General features: G+C 41.5%; 4 protein-coding genes across 11 annotated transcripts; 3 read left to right on the top strand and 1 right to left on the bottom strand.

The window, feature by feature from the left end:
• Positions 1-4: 4 nt before the first annotated feature.
• On the top strand, positions 5-2154 carry LOC107264612 (enoyl-CoA delta isomerase 1, mitochondrial-like). 2 transcript variants are annotated; one of them, XM_015733046.2, is made up of 6 exons: positions 5-174; positions 845-976; positions 1077-1348; positions 1422-1600; positions 1658-1779; positions 1851-2154. In XM_015733046.2, the coding sequence occupies exons 2-6, from the start codon at positions 868-870 to the stop codon at positions 2009-2011; spliced, it is 843 nt and encodes a 280-aa protein (XP_015588532.1). In that variant the 5' UTR covers positions 5-174; positions 845-867; the 3' UTR covers positions 2012-2154. The 2 variants fall into 2 exon arrangements, with proteins under 2 accessions (XP_015588532.1, XP_024937634.1); XM_025081866.1 differs by lacking the exon at positions 5-174 and adding an exon at positions 622-646.
• Positions 2076-12182, bottom strand: LOC107264607 (dynein regulatory complex subunit 3-like). Of its 2 annotated transcripts, XM_015733026.2 has the most exons (9): positions 4339-4969; positions 3977-4260; positions 3720-3892; positions 3493-3650; positions 3199-3391; positions 2914-3121; positions 2586-2840; positions 2433-2509; positions 2076-2358 (listed from the first exon to the last, which is right to left on the bottom strand). In XM_015733026.2, exons 1-9 carry the CDS (start codon positions 4511-4513, stop codon positions 2211-2213), a joined length of 1671 nt encoding a protein of 556 aa, XP_015588512.1. In that variant the 5' UTR covers positions 4514-4969; the 3' UTR covers positions 2076-2210. The 2 variants fall into 2 exon arrangements, with proteins under 2 accessions (XP_015588512.1, XP_015588517.1); XM_015733031.1 differs by lacking the exons at positions 3977-4260; positions 4339-4969 and adding an exon at positions 12081-12182.
• On the top strand, positions 5455-12070 carry LOC107264608 (TOM1-like protein 2). 6 transcript variants are annotated; one of them, XM_015733034.1, is made up of 9 exons: positions 5455-5874; positions 6165-6334; positions 6916-7197; positions 7734-8003; positions 8085-8385; positions 8456-8573; positions 8706-8736; positions 9324-9374; positions 9567-12070. In XM_015733034.1, the coding sequence occupies exons 1-9, from the start codon at positions 5817-5819 to the stop codon at positions 9759-9761; spliced, it is 1476 nt and encodes a 491-aa protein (XP_015588520.1). In that variant the 5' UTR covers positions 5455-5816; the 3' UTR covers positions 9762-12070. The 6 variants fall into 6 exon arrangements, with proteins under 6 accessions (XP_015588520.1, XP_015588518.1, XP_024937629.1 ...); XM_015733032.1 differs by having other exon boundaries at positions 8706-8898; XM_025081861.1 differs by having other exon boundaries at positions 9324-9385; positions 9567-9733.
• On the top strand, positions 12182-15524 carry LOC107264615 (MAPK regulated corepressor interacting protein 2). Its single transcript, XM_015733055.1, has 5 exons — positions 12182-12818; positions 12956-13040; positions 13262-13380; positions 13495-13563; positions 13702-15524. The coding sequence occupies exons 1-5, from the start codon at positions 12767-12769 to the stop codon at positions 13824-13826; spliced, it is 450 nt and encodes a 149-aa protein (XP_015588541.1). The 5' UTR covers positions 12182-12766; the 3' UTR covers positions 13827-15524.
• The last annotated feature ends 5 nt before the right edge of the window (positions 15525-15529 follow it).

The raw sequence follows: 15529 nt of genomic DNA, 5'->3' as shown, positions 1-15529 counted from the left end.
GGTCCGGCACTGTGCTGTTTCTAAGTCAAGGTGGTCAGAGTCCAAAGTTATTCTTATAGAAGCATACAGTACACTTCTACTTGCCTGCATATACATATCATTCTGCACTTCGACTAATTATTTACTTACGTAATTATTTCCAACAATAACGCGCATATGTATGAAAATCATTATGTGAGTAGTCGAATTACTATATTTCTTTTTCAAATCATCAGAGTTCGATTGTAGCGACTATCGAAACTTGTATTTTTGGAGCATCCTTGAATATATTAGGCTCACAAAGTTCAAAGAATAACAATCAACCTTACTTAATGATAAGGGGCTACTGAGCTACAGAATTTCAGAGTTTCAGAATATACATATAGAAATAGTATATTTCTCTCTCAATATATATTATATTTTTTGCTAGAGGATACTTTGGGGAGGATTTCATTTACGAAGTCGCTATTTTGAGGACAAGTGGCCGTTTTGGGGACCATCCTCAAAGATTTTCCAGCGTAATGACTGTTTTGAAGATCATAAAGCAGACTGTCTCATCAAATTTTTTTATATTTTTTCAATGTTAGGCATCTAATATTTGTGATGGGCTTAAAAATGTTTCATTAGGTTAGATTAGGTCAGAACTTCAGTGCTGGGATGTCCCCAGGTAGTAGTTTTTTTTAACATTAGCTTGCTATTGTGAACACCCCTTGATTTTTCGCGTCCCCAAAGTATCTCTTTGGCAAACGCATATATACATATATGTATACATATATAGAAATTCTGTAGCTGATATATATGTATGTACATATTAATTTACTCGTTTCTTCCTGATACATTAAAAACGCAATATTTCTTCTTTCAGAAGCTGCATTAAAATCCGATACAATGATGATCCACGCGTATCGATCATGCTTCAGGAATCTGAGGATATCTCTTGCTAGAAATTATGCATCGAGTTCTAAATTAGTGGACGTCAGTCGCGATGACAAAACAGGTCGTGTATCCATGATATATGCCAGTGCGCAATTATAGTTGCAAATATAGTTGCAAAAATCAGAGGGAGATTTTTCATTATAAAAACTTCACGTTCACAGGCGTCAGTATCATATCAATGTCAAGAGCACCAGTGAACGGATTGAATAGGGAACTGCTTGTAGAATTGGAAAGATCCCTAAAGGAAGCACAAGATGAGCGCCGAAGGGGGGTAGTGCTTACGTCCTCGTTGTCAAATGTATTCTCAGGAGGTCTTGACATAATGGAGATGTTTAAGAAGGATGCTGAAAGCATGAGCAAGTTTTGGAGTGCGCTACAGGACTTGTATCTCACTCTTTATGGTTTGAGTGTACCAATCGCTGCCGCCATTAATGTAATGTTCTATTTAGTCAAATATCTTCATCGCCAGAAACTTTTGTTAAAACAAATGTCTTTCGTATTGATAGGGTTCCAGTCCAGCGGGTGGCTGCTTTTTAGCAATGTGCTGCGAATACAGAGTCTTTGTTGACGGGAAGCATACTATTGGTTTGAACGAAACAAATCTAGGAATCGTAGCTCCAAAATGGTTTCAGAATGTCATGATCGCTACTATTGGACATCGTAACGCGGAACTGGCGCTTTTGCGGTAATACTCAAAATCTTTACATATATTTTTGTGAGATTGAATTATTTGATATTTCAGTGGAACACTGTTCTCGCCCCAAGAAGCACTGAGAATTGGCTTGGTGGATGAATTAGCAACTGACAAGGCAGATGCGATAAGCAAATGTGAAAATTACATTGCCTCCTTCGCCAGGATTCCAGGTAAAGCCTTGAAATGCCGACACCTGTGACAATTACTAAAGAATAACCACGTTGAAAACTTTGTGAAATAGGAACAGGGAGGTATTTGACGAAACTGGGAGTACGACAAGAACTAATACAGTGGATGCACGATAATCGAGAAGTGGATGTTAACAGCTTTGTGACATTTGCGCAGACACCCGAAGTTCAAAAGAATTTGGAACTCTACGTTAAATCGCTAAAGAAGCGGTGACACGGCTTGCAAGGAAACCGACCTTCCAAACAGCTCATCAAATAAAACAAAAAACAGTGCGAGATACTTTTACTATGGAAAAGTTTACTTTTGTATTTTCATATCTGAGGAATAAAGATACATAAATACCGTGAGATTAAAAATTTGCTCAAGTTCATTTGTATTGTATATCTTTTCCAAGTTGCAAATTCTTTATTAATCATCCTTCAAGAGCGGCAATCACGTCCGGATCGCCACTTCCTATGCTCAGGTGACGTTGTAATTGCAAAGCATCAAATTCTTCTCGTTGAAATTCAAGGAAATGCGATATTTCCAGAACCCCAGATCGATGCCGCTCACTTTCCTCTCTGTGAAAAGAGAAAGTAAATACGGGACGATAACAAACACGATACCTCGAATGAAATTCTGACGTTGGACTAACTCGATAAGCTTCTCCACGTGCTTTTCCAGCCAATTTTTCAATCTGCCAACCATGCGATCCTCTCGACCGTCAATTATCTGAAAGTCAAATTTCATAAAATTGGTCATATGAGTCAAAGACAGTTGTCGTCTCGGCGAACAATTTCCGAGATACCTGAAGGTGCACATCGCGGGAGGCTGCAAGATTATTAGTCAAGAGATCCTTGTCGCCACAAATTTCAAGCACATGAGGCGGTATTTTGTTTTCGTCATTTGTTCCGAAGCTGTTAATATAAATAGTGGCTATCGTATTAATATTGTCATTGTACTCGGCATCGGCATTTCGCAGCTGCGCAAAATAGCTCTGCGCCGCTTCAAGGAAGGATTCAACCATGTCTGTCATGTTTATCTTGAAAACTTCGTTTATATCCTAGAAAGGCACATTTCGATACCTTGAAATTTCGAAGCACTTGAAAACACCTCAAAACGAATCAATAACTTACATCCACTTGTTCGTGCAATACAACTTCCTTGTAGATTAGTTTCGTCCATATTCTCGATATGAAATCATTAAAATCCTCCGATAATCTTTGTGCCTGCTCAACTTTTTCCTCCAAAACGTCAGTCTCCAATTCCCCAGTCATAGACTCAATAAGCGTTTTGACGTCAAGAAAAATTTCGGATTTCCTCTTCATTACTTCATCCATCGTCCTGCGCGTTACACATTGTTAACTTTTGAGAAATTCCCATTTACACTCCAGCCATCCGTCCATCATTTAACCAATTACTTTCGTGCATCTTCCTGAACTTTCTGCTTGCCTCCGTTCACGATATCCTCGAACTGCCTGATCTCGTTCCTTCTCCTCGCTTCTTCCTTTAGGCCAAGTTCATACAATTCCTGACAAATGGCAGAAAAAGTTTTCTTGTATTCCTCGTAGGCCACTTGGGTGTCTTCCGTGAGGGTTATCAAGTTTCTTCCTTCTGTTTTATTATTAGCAAACAACATCATTAACGAAGGAGTCTCCATCGAATATAACAATTGGAAACCATATTTAAGTTATTAATGTTATGAGCATTTTGACCTCCGTCGTGCTTAAACATCTGTTCAAAGAGGTAATTGCCGTCCAAATATTCGACATAAGATTTTGAAAGTAAATCTATGTGCTTCTCAAAGGCACGCCGGGCGTCTTCTTCCTCTTTCTCCTTGGCTTCGTTCTCTTCTAAATTACTTATTGTTCGACTGAAATAATGAGTAATTGTCAGAAGAAATAGTGAACAAACAAAATAGAGAGATCCGATATGAAATTACTGATGCTGCTCCAGTGCTAACTGACGCTCCTTGTTGGTTATCATTTTATAGCGACAGTATATCAGCTGCGGTACAAATGCGTATAGGTAATCAAAGTATCCTTCTTTCTCTAAGCAAGGATTTCCATCCACATTAAAGCTGCGCAGTTTTTTCAACTTACGCAAATACATCACCTACAATAATTCGACAATTACAGCTTGGTGTATGCATACCTATCCGTAATATTATTATAGAAATAAAAATAGTAGCCGCGATACATGGTCCCAATCATCGATTTTATTATTTCCAATGCTGAAAATCATTAGTTGATGTAAATCGTCTATTCCCTGAATAACGCTGACTTTATTTTCATAGAGCAATAGAATTTCCAAGTGGGTCATATGATTCAGATTCTCCATTACACGAATGTGATTGAATGACAGATCCAATTCTCTCAAGTGTACCAGAACATCCAAGTTCTCAATTTTTTCAATAATATTATTAGATAACCTTAGCTTAACAAGATTGTGCATCACCCAGATATAATCAATGTTCAGTATATCTGAAATCGTAAAACAAAACGAGAAAGACACTCGTCATTCATATTAATTTTATAAGACCGATTCAATGCAAAACTCACTAAGAAATTCGATACGAATTTCTTGAATATCCTCAAATTTGATGCTGTCCTCAAGAAAGAGTCTGCCGGCCTCACCCTTAGGACCTTGTTCGATGACAAGAGATATCAGCATGTCCCGATTAATAACACCGGGCTCGGCAGACTCTTGAAATATTGTTGGTACATCCGACTGCATTACTCTTCTTTAAAGTAAAAATCACAGAGAGGCACGTAGAGACACGATTTGGAATTAAAGCTGAAACATCCTGAAACTCCTGAAACTCGTTTGCTACACTAATCCAGCCTTTTCAATTAGTGCTTACGCTCGGTTTACGCTTAATCGTTTGCACATTCATGGTTGCTCCTGGCAACAGGGATATGGTCGGTCCGCTTCCACGTTCCCTGCATCCGGCCTCGTTACTCCATTTCAACGTTCCACTTTCCCGCCTATCAGTTACGTTACATTGGACTGGTTGGCGCCACTGAGAACCATACATATAAGCATGGAGACTAGTCTAGTCTCCATGCATATAAGACTACATGACTGCACGGAATGAGGAGAACAGCCATATGTAAAAGATGGAGACCATCCGGGCCGAGTGAGATAGTTGCATAATGGGAGTCTCTATCCTTTTTCCACTTTACTATCCTATAGTAAATTTGTGTATAGCCTCGGACTAACCTCAAATCGGGCATACGTCAGTGTGCATATACATCGCATGTGAGTGATCGAATGTAAATACGTAAAGAGTATACATATACGTCGTATACTTACATACAGCAAGAAGGAATTATTACATTTCAGTGGAATTTACATACAAGAAGAGTACGTTTAAATCATAGTATGTTAAATACTATGTTATAATTAATGACAATAAAATCCACCAAGAATTAAAAAGAACATTGTAATTTGAATGTATTTGATTTTATTTTAAAATTATTTTGCCGTGGTATTCGTTAAGCTCTGTAGCATAACCTAGTTAGGTGAAAACGTGATAAAACTGGAAGGAGGAACTCTTTTCGAACCGACCAGGCAAATGTGAAACTTTTGTTCGTGCAACTATATGTGCATAAGCCAAGTGTGTGAGAGTGAAACAGCAATCCCCATTTGTCAACTATCTCCTTCCAGCAGGACGGCCCGGTTCCGAATACCCGCAGTTCTTATTCCAGGTAGTCTGTAGTTCCGTAGCTGTTGAAGCTTCGAGCAGTTCGGGATAAGGTAACGCTAGGTATACACGTAAACGTAAGCGACTCAGTGACCATTGGTAGCTTCCGCCCACGAGAAGTTCCTCCCATTGGTTGTGCGCCGTGACAATACAAGATTTTGACGTCTGGCTCTGCGGCCGCATAGGTCATATGATCCCATCATTCAGCGGGCTGAAAAACTTAGAAATTATCGACGAGCCACACTTCTGTCAGAGGTATCACTGTGTCTCGCTTATACTGAAGTGAGCCGGCCGCTAACAAGACACTGGAAGACACTCGTCAACGAAGTCAGGATGTCCTTCTTCGGTGTAAACGTGAATCCCTTCTCGACGCCAGTCGGCCAGAGGATAGGTGAGATGACACTCGTATTTCGCTTTGCGATCCCGAGCAGCACGCATTACTCACTCGCGCTTTTTATTTCCACTTGGCGACAACTTTCTTGCGCGCTGATAATACGTTGCGGATTTTTTGAAATCTCGATGCGACATCGGCGACATGCTCCGCTGCCCAACCAGTCCAGCATGTAGTCCTCGAAACTCCTTCGCTTTCAGCCTTGGGTTGCTGGCAGCCAAGGCAATTTTTCGGGTACATGCGTCGAGTGCCTGCGATCTCACATTCTGTCTGCTTCTGTATTCTTTCAGAACAAGCCACCGATGGAAATTTACCCAGTGAGAATTGGGCACTGAACATGGAAGTCTGTGACATTATAAACGAAACAGAGGATGGACCGAGAGACGCTATAAAGGCCATTAAGCGCAGATTGAGTCAAGCTGCTGGAAAGAACTACACCATAGTCATGTACACCTTGACTGTTAGTATGGAACTTTGAATATTTTGGGCGCTTGCCAAGCACCGTTACCGATAAGATTTAACTAGCAACTCGAAGTCGTCTTAAGCATTTCCCTTGATTGTTCTCGCAGCATCGGAAATACTTAAATCCACAGTCAGTTTTTGACACCGCGCAAATACTATAAATACTCATGCGTTTGTGCTCTCGATGAAAATAATAGAATAATATATTATATTATCATTTATCGTGGCCCGTCTACCTTGGTAAATTATATATAATTAGATCAATTAGGTACACGCCAGAGTTATTAATTGATATGACCGGTCACGGAGCCACGGATGGCATTGCGCATTGGGCTTGCCGTGCACAGTCCGAATCTGCGGTTAGAGTCACCCGAGACCACTTGTCTTACCGTCTTCGTGGCGGAAAAAGGAAAGCTGAGGAAATATCATTGCCGAGTCTCACCCCAGGAAAATATTTATTTTTTCATTACAAAAGAGATAGGAATGACAATAAAATGACTGAATGCAACTGCAGCATTCTTACTTGATTTCGTTTTCGTGTAGAATCACTCAATTTAATCTTTAATCTTCTTTTCAAAGGTCCTGGAAACATGCGTGAAAAACTGCGGAAAGCGTTTCCACGCTCTGGCCTGCTCCCGTGAATTCGTTCAGGAGCTGGTCAAGCTGATTGGTCCAAAGAACGAGCCGCCTACAGCTGTTCAAGAGAAGGTTCTGAGTCTGATTCAGACCTGGGCTGACACGTTTCGTCACCAGCCTCACACACAAGGTGTGGTTCAGGTATATCAGGAACTGAAGATCAAAGGTATCCACTTCCCGATGACCGATCTGGACACTATGGCGCCCATCATCACGCCCGAGAGAGTAATTAATTATTTTTCGTTTTCTTTGTACTCGAGACTGAGTCATAGGTCATCCATCAAATAGCAAAACATGAAAACATACATGGATGAAATCCCAGATTATGATAAACATGAGATAAGCAGATATTCACGTTGACACTGAACCTGCTTGAATGTTCACGCAGGCGAGCCTATGTGGGCGTATGCCTCGGTCTCTCAATACACCTATGCATATGTGCACATAAACTGCACGTCTACAGTGACAGTGACAGCAGCACAAGCATATATTCTGGATGTGATTGTTGTCATGTCAATGCTTCGGTTAAGAAGTATTTCTTGTTGGTATCGTAAAGCGCACTGCGTGCCGATATGTATTGACGATGGCTGACAAGACTCTCCAAGACATCGGCGAGATAACAAGATAAAGATCTCGCGATAATTCGGCGCGTTCAGTTTGGTCAACTTCCGAGTAAATGGAAATTATTAGGAAAATCGAATAATTATTTTGACATCACTGAAGGAAATGTCGTTGAAATACCTATATCTTGTTAATTGCAGAGCGTACCCGAATCTGAGCAAAATCTCGGAGGAATTCCGACACTAGAACAGACTCCGGCTGCACCGTCCACGACTCCGGCGCATCAGCCACCAATACAAACCTCCAGTCAGCTGGCAGAATTGACGGAGCAGCAATTGGCGAAGTTACAGAGCGAGCTGGACGTTGTCCAGGGTAACAAGTTAGTGCTCGCAGAGATGCTGACCTATCTCACCAGTCCCGAGCAAACTGCAAATCAGCAGCCAGATGCTGCCGACATCGAGCTATTAACGGTATTGCCATTGAGAAATCTGATAGGGGTGTGATCTTGTGCAATAAGAAATCTATAACGAGAACATATCCCCTCTCTACAGGAACTTCATTCGACGTGCAAAGCCATGCAAGAACGTGTCGTCGAGTTAATCGGTAAACTTGCGCATGACGAAATGACGGCCGAGTTGCTTCGCGTGAATGACGACCTGAACAACCTGTTCCTTCGTTACCAGCGTTACACGAAGAACAAGGTAATTCCAGCTAGTGCCATTCTGGCACAGACGATCGGACATCCGCCGAATGTCCAGACGACGACCCCTATACGTAACAAAAGAGAGGCAGACTCTTTGATCGACCTGTCCGACGAGGCGGAGGCTATCGAGAAACATCTAGCAGAAATAGGTAAGACGTTGCGACATTGAGTGCGAATGATTATGAGCTGGCAAGCTGATCTATGTTTTTCAATAAATAGCCATGACGGACGATCCCGACAGCAGCAGAATCGAGAGCAAGGAGAAGGAGGGTGATAGCGATGAATTTGACATGTTCGCCCAGTCTCGTAAGGCCACTTACGAAACGACGAAAAACAGGTTCGTGAAAGATCTTCCGATCGATTAGCGTGTTCTTTCTGGTCGGCTTGTCTGTCATTCCACTGGCTAATCGGAATGGATGGAAGCCCTAGCAAGGAAGTACTAGTTACAGTTACAGTCTTTTTATTACAGCGGCAGCAAGTACGAGGACAATATGGAGCAGGTGAGCGGAGATGGTCTAAGTACAGCGATTCTCAACCGCAGTAACAATAAGTATCCCCAGCAGACTGCTTCGACAGCTGTTGTTGTTGCTGCTGTTGCTTCTACCACTGCTGGCACTACCACTACTACCACTACCACCGCTGCTACCACTACGTCTACTACTGTGCGTAATGCTCCTCTCCTTACTAGTAACCTAGTAATTGAGCAATTTCTGTAGTTTCTTAGGACACAGAAAGCGCAATCTCGGATTGTCACGGGACGCGCAGCTTTCATGTTTCCAATATTTTCTTATGTCAGTAATTCGTGCTTTTTTATATCATTTCCTTCGCTTTTTCTCATAAACGCACAGCCTGTGCTCTCAAGTGCATATAATATCGAGCTACGTTTTTCGACATTTGCATTTAATGCGCAACGACGCTTTATCATTTTTCCCAGTCCCAGTCCTCCGGCGGCTTCACTTTCGGTACCGTAGTTTCCTTGAATCAGATTCCCATTGAGGTTCCAACGTGCACCGAGAACGTAACATCTCCCAGCATATTTTTGTCGTTGTGCTGAATGTTCGTTTGTTTTTTTGTTTCCGTCGCTCAGCTGAACAGGGAATCAGAATTCAATGAGATGGCAGCGTGGTTGGATCACACGGTGAGTAGAGGGTATTGCTTCTCGTTTGTTAATTGCGCACTGTTAATGAAAGTTCCTCAGCAGCACTGTGTTCCATATGAGTTTAAAGTTTCTGTCTCTATCGATAAAACATATATATTTCATTGTTGCTTTTGAAATATGACACGTGAAATATGATCGATGGAATAATCTCAATGTAATTTAACATTTCAGCCAGGCGCTCAAGGAGATCAAGAATCCCTGACGTCGTCCGAATTCGAAAGATTCCTGGCGGAACGTGCAGCGGCCGCGGAAGCTCTGCCAACGCTTCCCACGGTGACAGCTGCACCGAGTACAACCACCTCCGGAAATCCGAATATCCAGCGTCAAATCAATAAGGATCAGGACAAATCTCTGTTTGCCCTATAAATCTTTGGGACGGGTTTGATTCCTATTAACTTACGTCACCGATGACTTCTACTGATAATTTCTACTGATAATCAAGCGGCATTCGCCGATACCACGGATTCTTCCTTCACTCTCTGGCCAAACGTCAAGAGAGACGCCTGATGCCTGAGAGTGTGAGAGAGATGAGATAAATGGTCGCGTGTGTCCGTGTGCAATGCGTGAGAGAAATTACGTCGATTCGTGCTTTTACGTACTTACACACTCTAACTGACGAGTCGAAGAAACGCCTCCTTCTAGATTACGTTATTAGCTTTTCCATTTCGCCTTCTAATCTCTAACCCTGCCGTATTTGTCTTTCCTCCGGCAGTGCTGTCCACGTGACTTGAAAATCAGAAGGGGCCCATTAGTGACGAGCACTGACATCCGCGGCAGTCGGATATACTAATTTATATTGCATGTATGTACATAGAGGAGCGATGCACGAATGTAACCAACGTGTCATTTACCCAGCTGTAATTTATTTTGGGATCGAAGAAGATACTTTGGATTGGATAAATCGTAATCGTGGCCCGTCGCAAGAATCAAAGAATTTGTTACTTGCGCATCGTAGAGCGCATGCACTCCAATCTATTGAAATACCAATAGTCCCGTCGCTGATCGAAGTATTTTTTATCATTTCTGAGTAACAAAATGACTAAGTGAACAGTGTCAACCATTTACGATGAAAACATTTTGTATAGGGTTATTGAATATTGCATTACATAAAATTATGTGCATAGATAAACATATATAGTATACATATATACGCAAAAACCACAAGCACGCGCCCGTGATTAGAAATATATTATTATTGTTACTATTATTAGAATTAACATTGAGAAATGCATATCCACTGTGCGATGGGTGCATCTTTGTGACACGACGATGATAAGAGAATTTATTGGTATATGAGTCTCGTTTTGGATTCGCCGGGAAACAGTTCAGCACGATCAATCGGATTTCCTTAGATTTCTGGATGCATATAGCTATGCACACAATTAATGGGAGCTGCGCTGTTAATTGTACAAACGAGCGCAGAACAAAAGTTACATAATGCCAGTGCTTATTTTACTGTAGGCCAGTTATATATTTTTTTCTTCATTTCCACGTGTTTAGCATTCTCGTCCTACACGAGTTTTGTCATAAAACTTGAAGCATCGACGCGCACACTCTTGGCCTCGCGTGTTTACGATAAAACGTGCGTTTGCTTCCTACTTCCCGCCCCCCTCTCTCTCTCTCTCTCTCTCTCTCTTTCTTAAGCAACTTATTTTAATTTTTTCGATATTATACGTCTGAAGATATCTCCAATTCATGTATGGAATTATGCGAGAGCTGCATACTGCATAGATAACGTATTAAGATTGCACGGTGCTCAAGGTTAATTGCTGTATTCACGAAAATACCGCGGTAGAATTCCACGTTAGACTTTCCTATACCAGTTATTAAATATCGACTTCTCGTATACTTCTCATTGACTAACGTTAACCGTGTCCTGACGTACATTTCTATGTCTTCTTTCGAGAAGAAATTGTGCGACCCCTCTGTTCACGAATATCATTCCGGCCATAAATACCCATGTCCAACAAAGCCAGTAATACATTCGGGGGACTCGGTAACAAGAAGACAAGGCCAAAGCGATAATCCCAAAATGTACGAAAGGAGAGAAAGAATAGAATAGTAATAATGTGCAATGCAATTTTAATTGAAATTCAATTGCCAAGGACACTTTTTTGGATCCGAGAGCATTGAAGAAACTAAGAAGTCACTGCGAAAAAAAATCTTTAAAAAAAAACTTTTTTAGTGCTTGCAGTTTTATCAGACTTTTACATTTTACGTAGATGCACCTAACGTTTCTGTTACGTTTGTCCTCAAGTTCCATTCCGTATGTCCGAGTTGAAAATAAATAATATGATTAACGTGTGGAGACGCAGTGTAGCTCTCGCCAGGCACAGATCGATAAATATTTCAGATGCAACAGCTTATTAGTCAATCTCGCTGACCTACCGGGCCAAGAACGTTTTGTTTTAACGCGAGAGCACTTCTCTATTCTTAGCGTGATCGCGAAGAAAAACAAGATGCAAGAACGAAGAAACGAGGCGATTTGCAATTGGAAATTCTTCTCGGAGCAACGCAACGAACACATCTCGGATGGCTCAAACAAAAAAGGGGAGGTTCTATTCCAATTTCCACACGAGACACATTAATTCATCTTGTATTTTCGGTGTATCGCTTTTAACACGAGACGCGTAATACATATTATTTATACCAATAAAAGAGAATTAGTGTCGTAAGTATTCTTACTTTTCCCAAAACCTTCTTAGTCTGTAGATTATTGACGTCTCGTGCCTGCAATGCCAAAGTGAGCCAAAGGACAGGACAGTTCTCTTCATGAACAGGATCAAATCAAATATACTAAACTGACTGTGCTAGTCATACTTCACAGGCTTTGCGATTAGTTTCAAGTAATTTATGATCTTTAATGTATTTATATATTATTTACTTGATTATTGATCTACTGGTGGAAATTTATCAATACGAGTTCTAAAACATGTTTTGCGTTTCGTGATAACAGAACCTGACCGCCTGACGTAATAGGTGTATGTGGTTCAAAAGTTTATGAGCTAGCTTCGCGCGCCTTTTATTTTTCACGTGATAATTTTCAATGTCCGCAACAGTCTTCAGATACCCGCCTTCAGAAGGTTCTCAACCGCCATATGTCTATCGGTCCGAGTGACTCGTGAGTCAGTCTAACCCAATCTACGCGCTGTTAACCACGCTCTCAGGAATTAGGATTTGTATCTTGTTCCATCTCGAACAATCGTTGATTGTGGCCCATTGTGGCTCACTTCAGTGCGCAGCGTTGGTCGATCTCCTGTATCGAGATTCACTTAGTGCTTCTGCTAGAGTCAGCTAGAGTTCAGATAAGTCTCGAATGGTTAGGTGTTGCTCTAGGAGACAAACATTTCCACCCTTTTTATTAGAAAATCATGTACACTGTGTCAAAAGGACCTAGCAAAATTGTCGCCAAGACACGTCGAGGTACGTAAATGCGCTAAGGAATCATTGTCATCGAGTCTAAATACAAGAGTTCCTATATAAAGAGGCATGCATGCTGTAATAAACTCAAGAGAGAAAGAGAGAGAGAGAGAGAGAAAGTAAATGCGCTTTTCTAACAGGGATCAGCCAGAATCTCGAAAGGCTGGAGACTCTGCGGGACCTAACACGAAAGTCTGATCCCGAGGACGATCACGGTGCCATCCGGTAAGCCGCATAAGCACGAACTTATTAACTCTGTTTTTCATATTACGCAATTGCTCCGGTCACGCATTCTCCCCGATAATCTATAGGTTATATCCATTTGAAATAATTGGCATGACTGCCTATTAGCTTAGAACTTAATAAGACATACAAAACGCACATTGATATTTCATTATGATTTTTTACCATCGCTACACATATACATATCTACTTTTGCTTTGCAGTCATGTGCCAAAGCCAGTCTTCCACATGAATGGAAAATCGAAGCTCAATTCCCAAAGACATCAGATGCAGGAAGCGATTACGCCGCAGCACGAAGAGCTTATCAAATTTGTATATGAATGTAAGCAAAGACCTTTAAAGCTAAGAAAATCCTAAATTTTTTCACGTCACTTGTTCTTAGCCTATTCGCTTCCCCTCTGAGCATCAGTAATTTCTTTCTTTTATCTTCCTTCAGCATGGAGCCAAGTCAATCCTCAACAAGGAAGCGAATCTTCGGACGGTTCGGAATGCTCGGAACCCTCGAGTGAGTAACGATTTTACAATAGCAGCCGATCAATGGAAATTAATGAATTTGTGAATTTAAGAAAATGCAGGAGAAAATCATGACAGGCTTCAATCTACATTATTCTCGAATGAGTAAGGCTGTCTATTTGATTCACAGGTCCAAATTCCATAGTGTACTACAATGACGGTGAACCCAATGACAACCTTCAGGATTTCAAGCCTTTTGATCTGGAGTCTTGGTGGGGAAAGCGACTCTTCAACAACATCACAAAATCCCTTTGAGGAAGTCAGATCTCAGGAGAATATTCCGCATCAAAGCATAACCAAAAGTAGTTTATAATAAGAAACGCGGCGAGCCGAGAAACCCTCGCCCATTGACTGACCAGTGGCCCGTCGGGTGAACTGACTTTTGCAGTAATCGTGGAGTGCGTGGAGTCGAGAAAAAGAAAGACAGAAAGCAAAAAGAAACTGATGTCGAGTGATTCCAAGAGATGCGCATTGTCGCAGCTGTTATCAGAGATAGTCGTGAAACTCGAAGTGAACTGTTACGCTTCGTGAACTGCCAAACTTGCGGATTCGTTAGTTTTTAATCTTCCTGCTTTATTTTTACAACGCACAAAGCCACGAAGACAGCAGCCCGGAAGTCAACAAGTGCTACCTTCGGATGTGAATTCGTTATTAATATTGACGTTTTCCGGATACCTTCAAACGGTTGCGGCTAGTATAATGTAATTGATTGATCTTATCGATCACGCGCTCGTTTCTGTGTCAGTGGGTGATGGCTTTGCACAGCACAATGCGGAAAACGAATGTAAAGATCGAGAAGAAACAGGAAAAAGAAAATGAGAAAATAATTGGTGCTTCGGTGTTATTCCCTTCGGAGAATCGAGAAGAGAGGAAGAGGAGCTTCTCTCTGTATTAACGAAGTGAGTGGAAACCAACACAGATAAGATAAAATGAAGGGCATAGTGAAGAAGGAAGAGTCGAAAAAAGGTTGGGAGGGGGAGAAAGAGAGAGAAAGAGACAAAGAACGTTTCTGTAAAATCGTTTTGATCGCATCCATCCATAAATATGTATGTATACATGTATTAACAATCCGCTGTGCGTTAAAGAAACGATCGGAGTGTGTATCGATGGGAATGTCGCCTAACATTCAAGTTGAAGAAGACAAAGAGAAAGCAAAAATTGATGATGACATAATGTTGTATCTATTACACGAACGTCCATTTAACATGAATGCACGCAAGTGTTTGTAGTTATTGTTACGACGAGTGCATCGATTGTTCTTATCCCTTTAGCGCCGAGCGTTACATATTTCTAACACTCACTTAAGTACCACATAGATTTCTACTTTATCAATTTTGGAATTTTCCCAGGGGCTCAAAGTGAGTGCTACAAGTATGTATGCTAAACTAGCAAAAGAAGGACTCTTAGTTATACATACATAGTTTGGCTTCTCCAACCAATTATCGAAGACTACTCTTTCGCTGGTTGTACTATAACGCATTGGCGCTAAAGGGTTATCTACATAAACGAAATAGTATAACTTGGTAGACTGATACGTTTAAGGTTGTTATAAAGTTTCTGGGCGTTCCGAGGGATAGCAACAGTTAGTATGCAACATGAGCGTCAGCGTCAGCAACTAGAACTACTGTCTGTCCCTCTTGGTTTGTGCATCGAGTTAGCGTGTGTTCTCTCATTCAAGCAACCAGACACAACGATGAGGCAACATGCTAGATTTTATTGTTCCTGATCGAGTGCCTCCCTGGCCGCCTGCAGCTGTCGTCGCCGCTGCGTTACAGCTGGTCGTGACGCTGGATAAGTTTGTCTCCCGTGGCCGTTAATGAGTTTGCACCGCCGTGCCACACGCAACGCGCAGTGTCCAAACGTAGTCGAAACGTAGTGCAATAATTTTCAGCCGCGAACGAGGCTGGATATCGCAGTTGTTATACAGAATAAATATATCTTTGTACACTTGAACGCGC

The sequence above is a fragment of the Cephus cinctus genome, unplaced genomic scaffold (assembly GCF_000341935.2).
Source record: "Cephus cinctus unplaced genomic scaffold, Ccin1 Ccin1_scaffold0189, whole genome shotgun sequence".
In the NCBI taxonomy this organism is placed as follows: Eukaryota; Metazoa; Arthropoda; class Insecta; order Hymenoptera; family Cephidae; genus Cephus; species Cephus cinctus.
The sequence above is the reverse complement of the archived record's forward strand: the minus strand, read 5'-3'. Positions and strand labels throughout refer to the sequence as shown.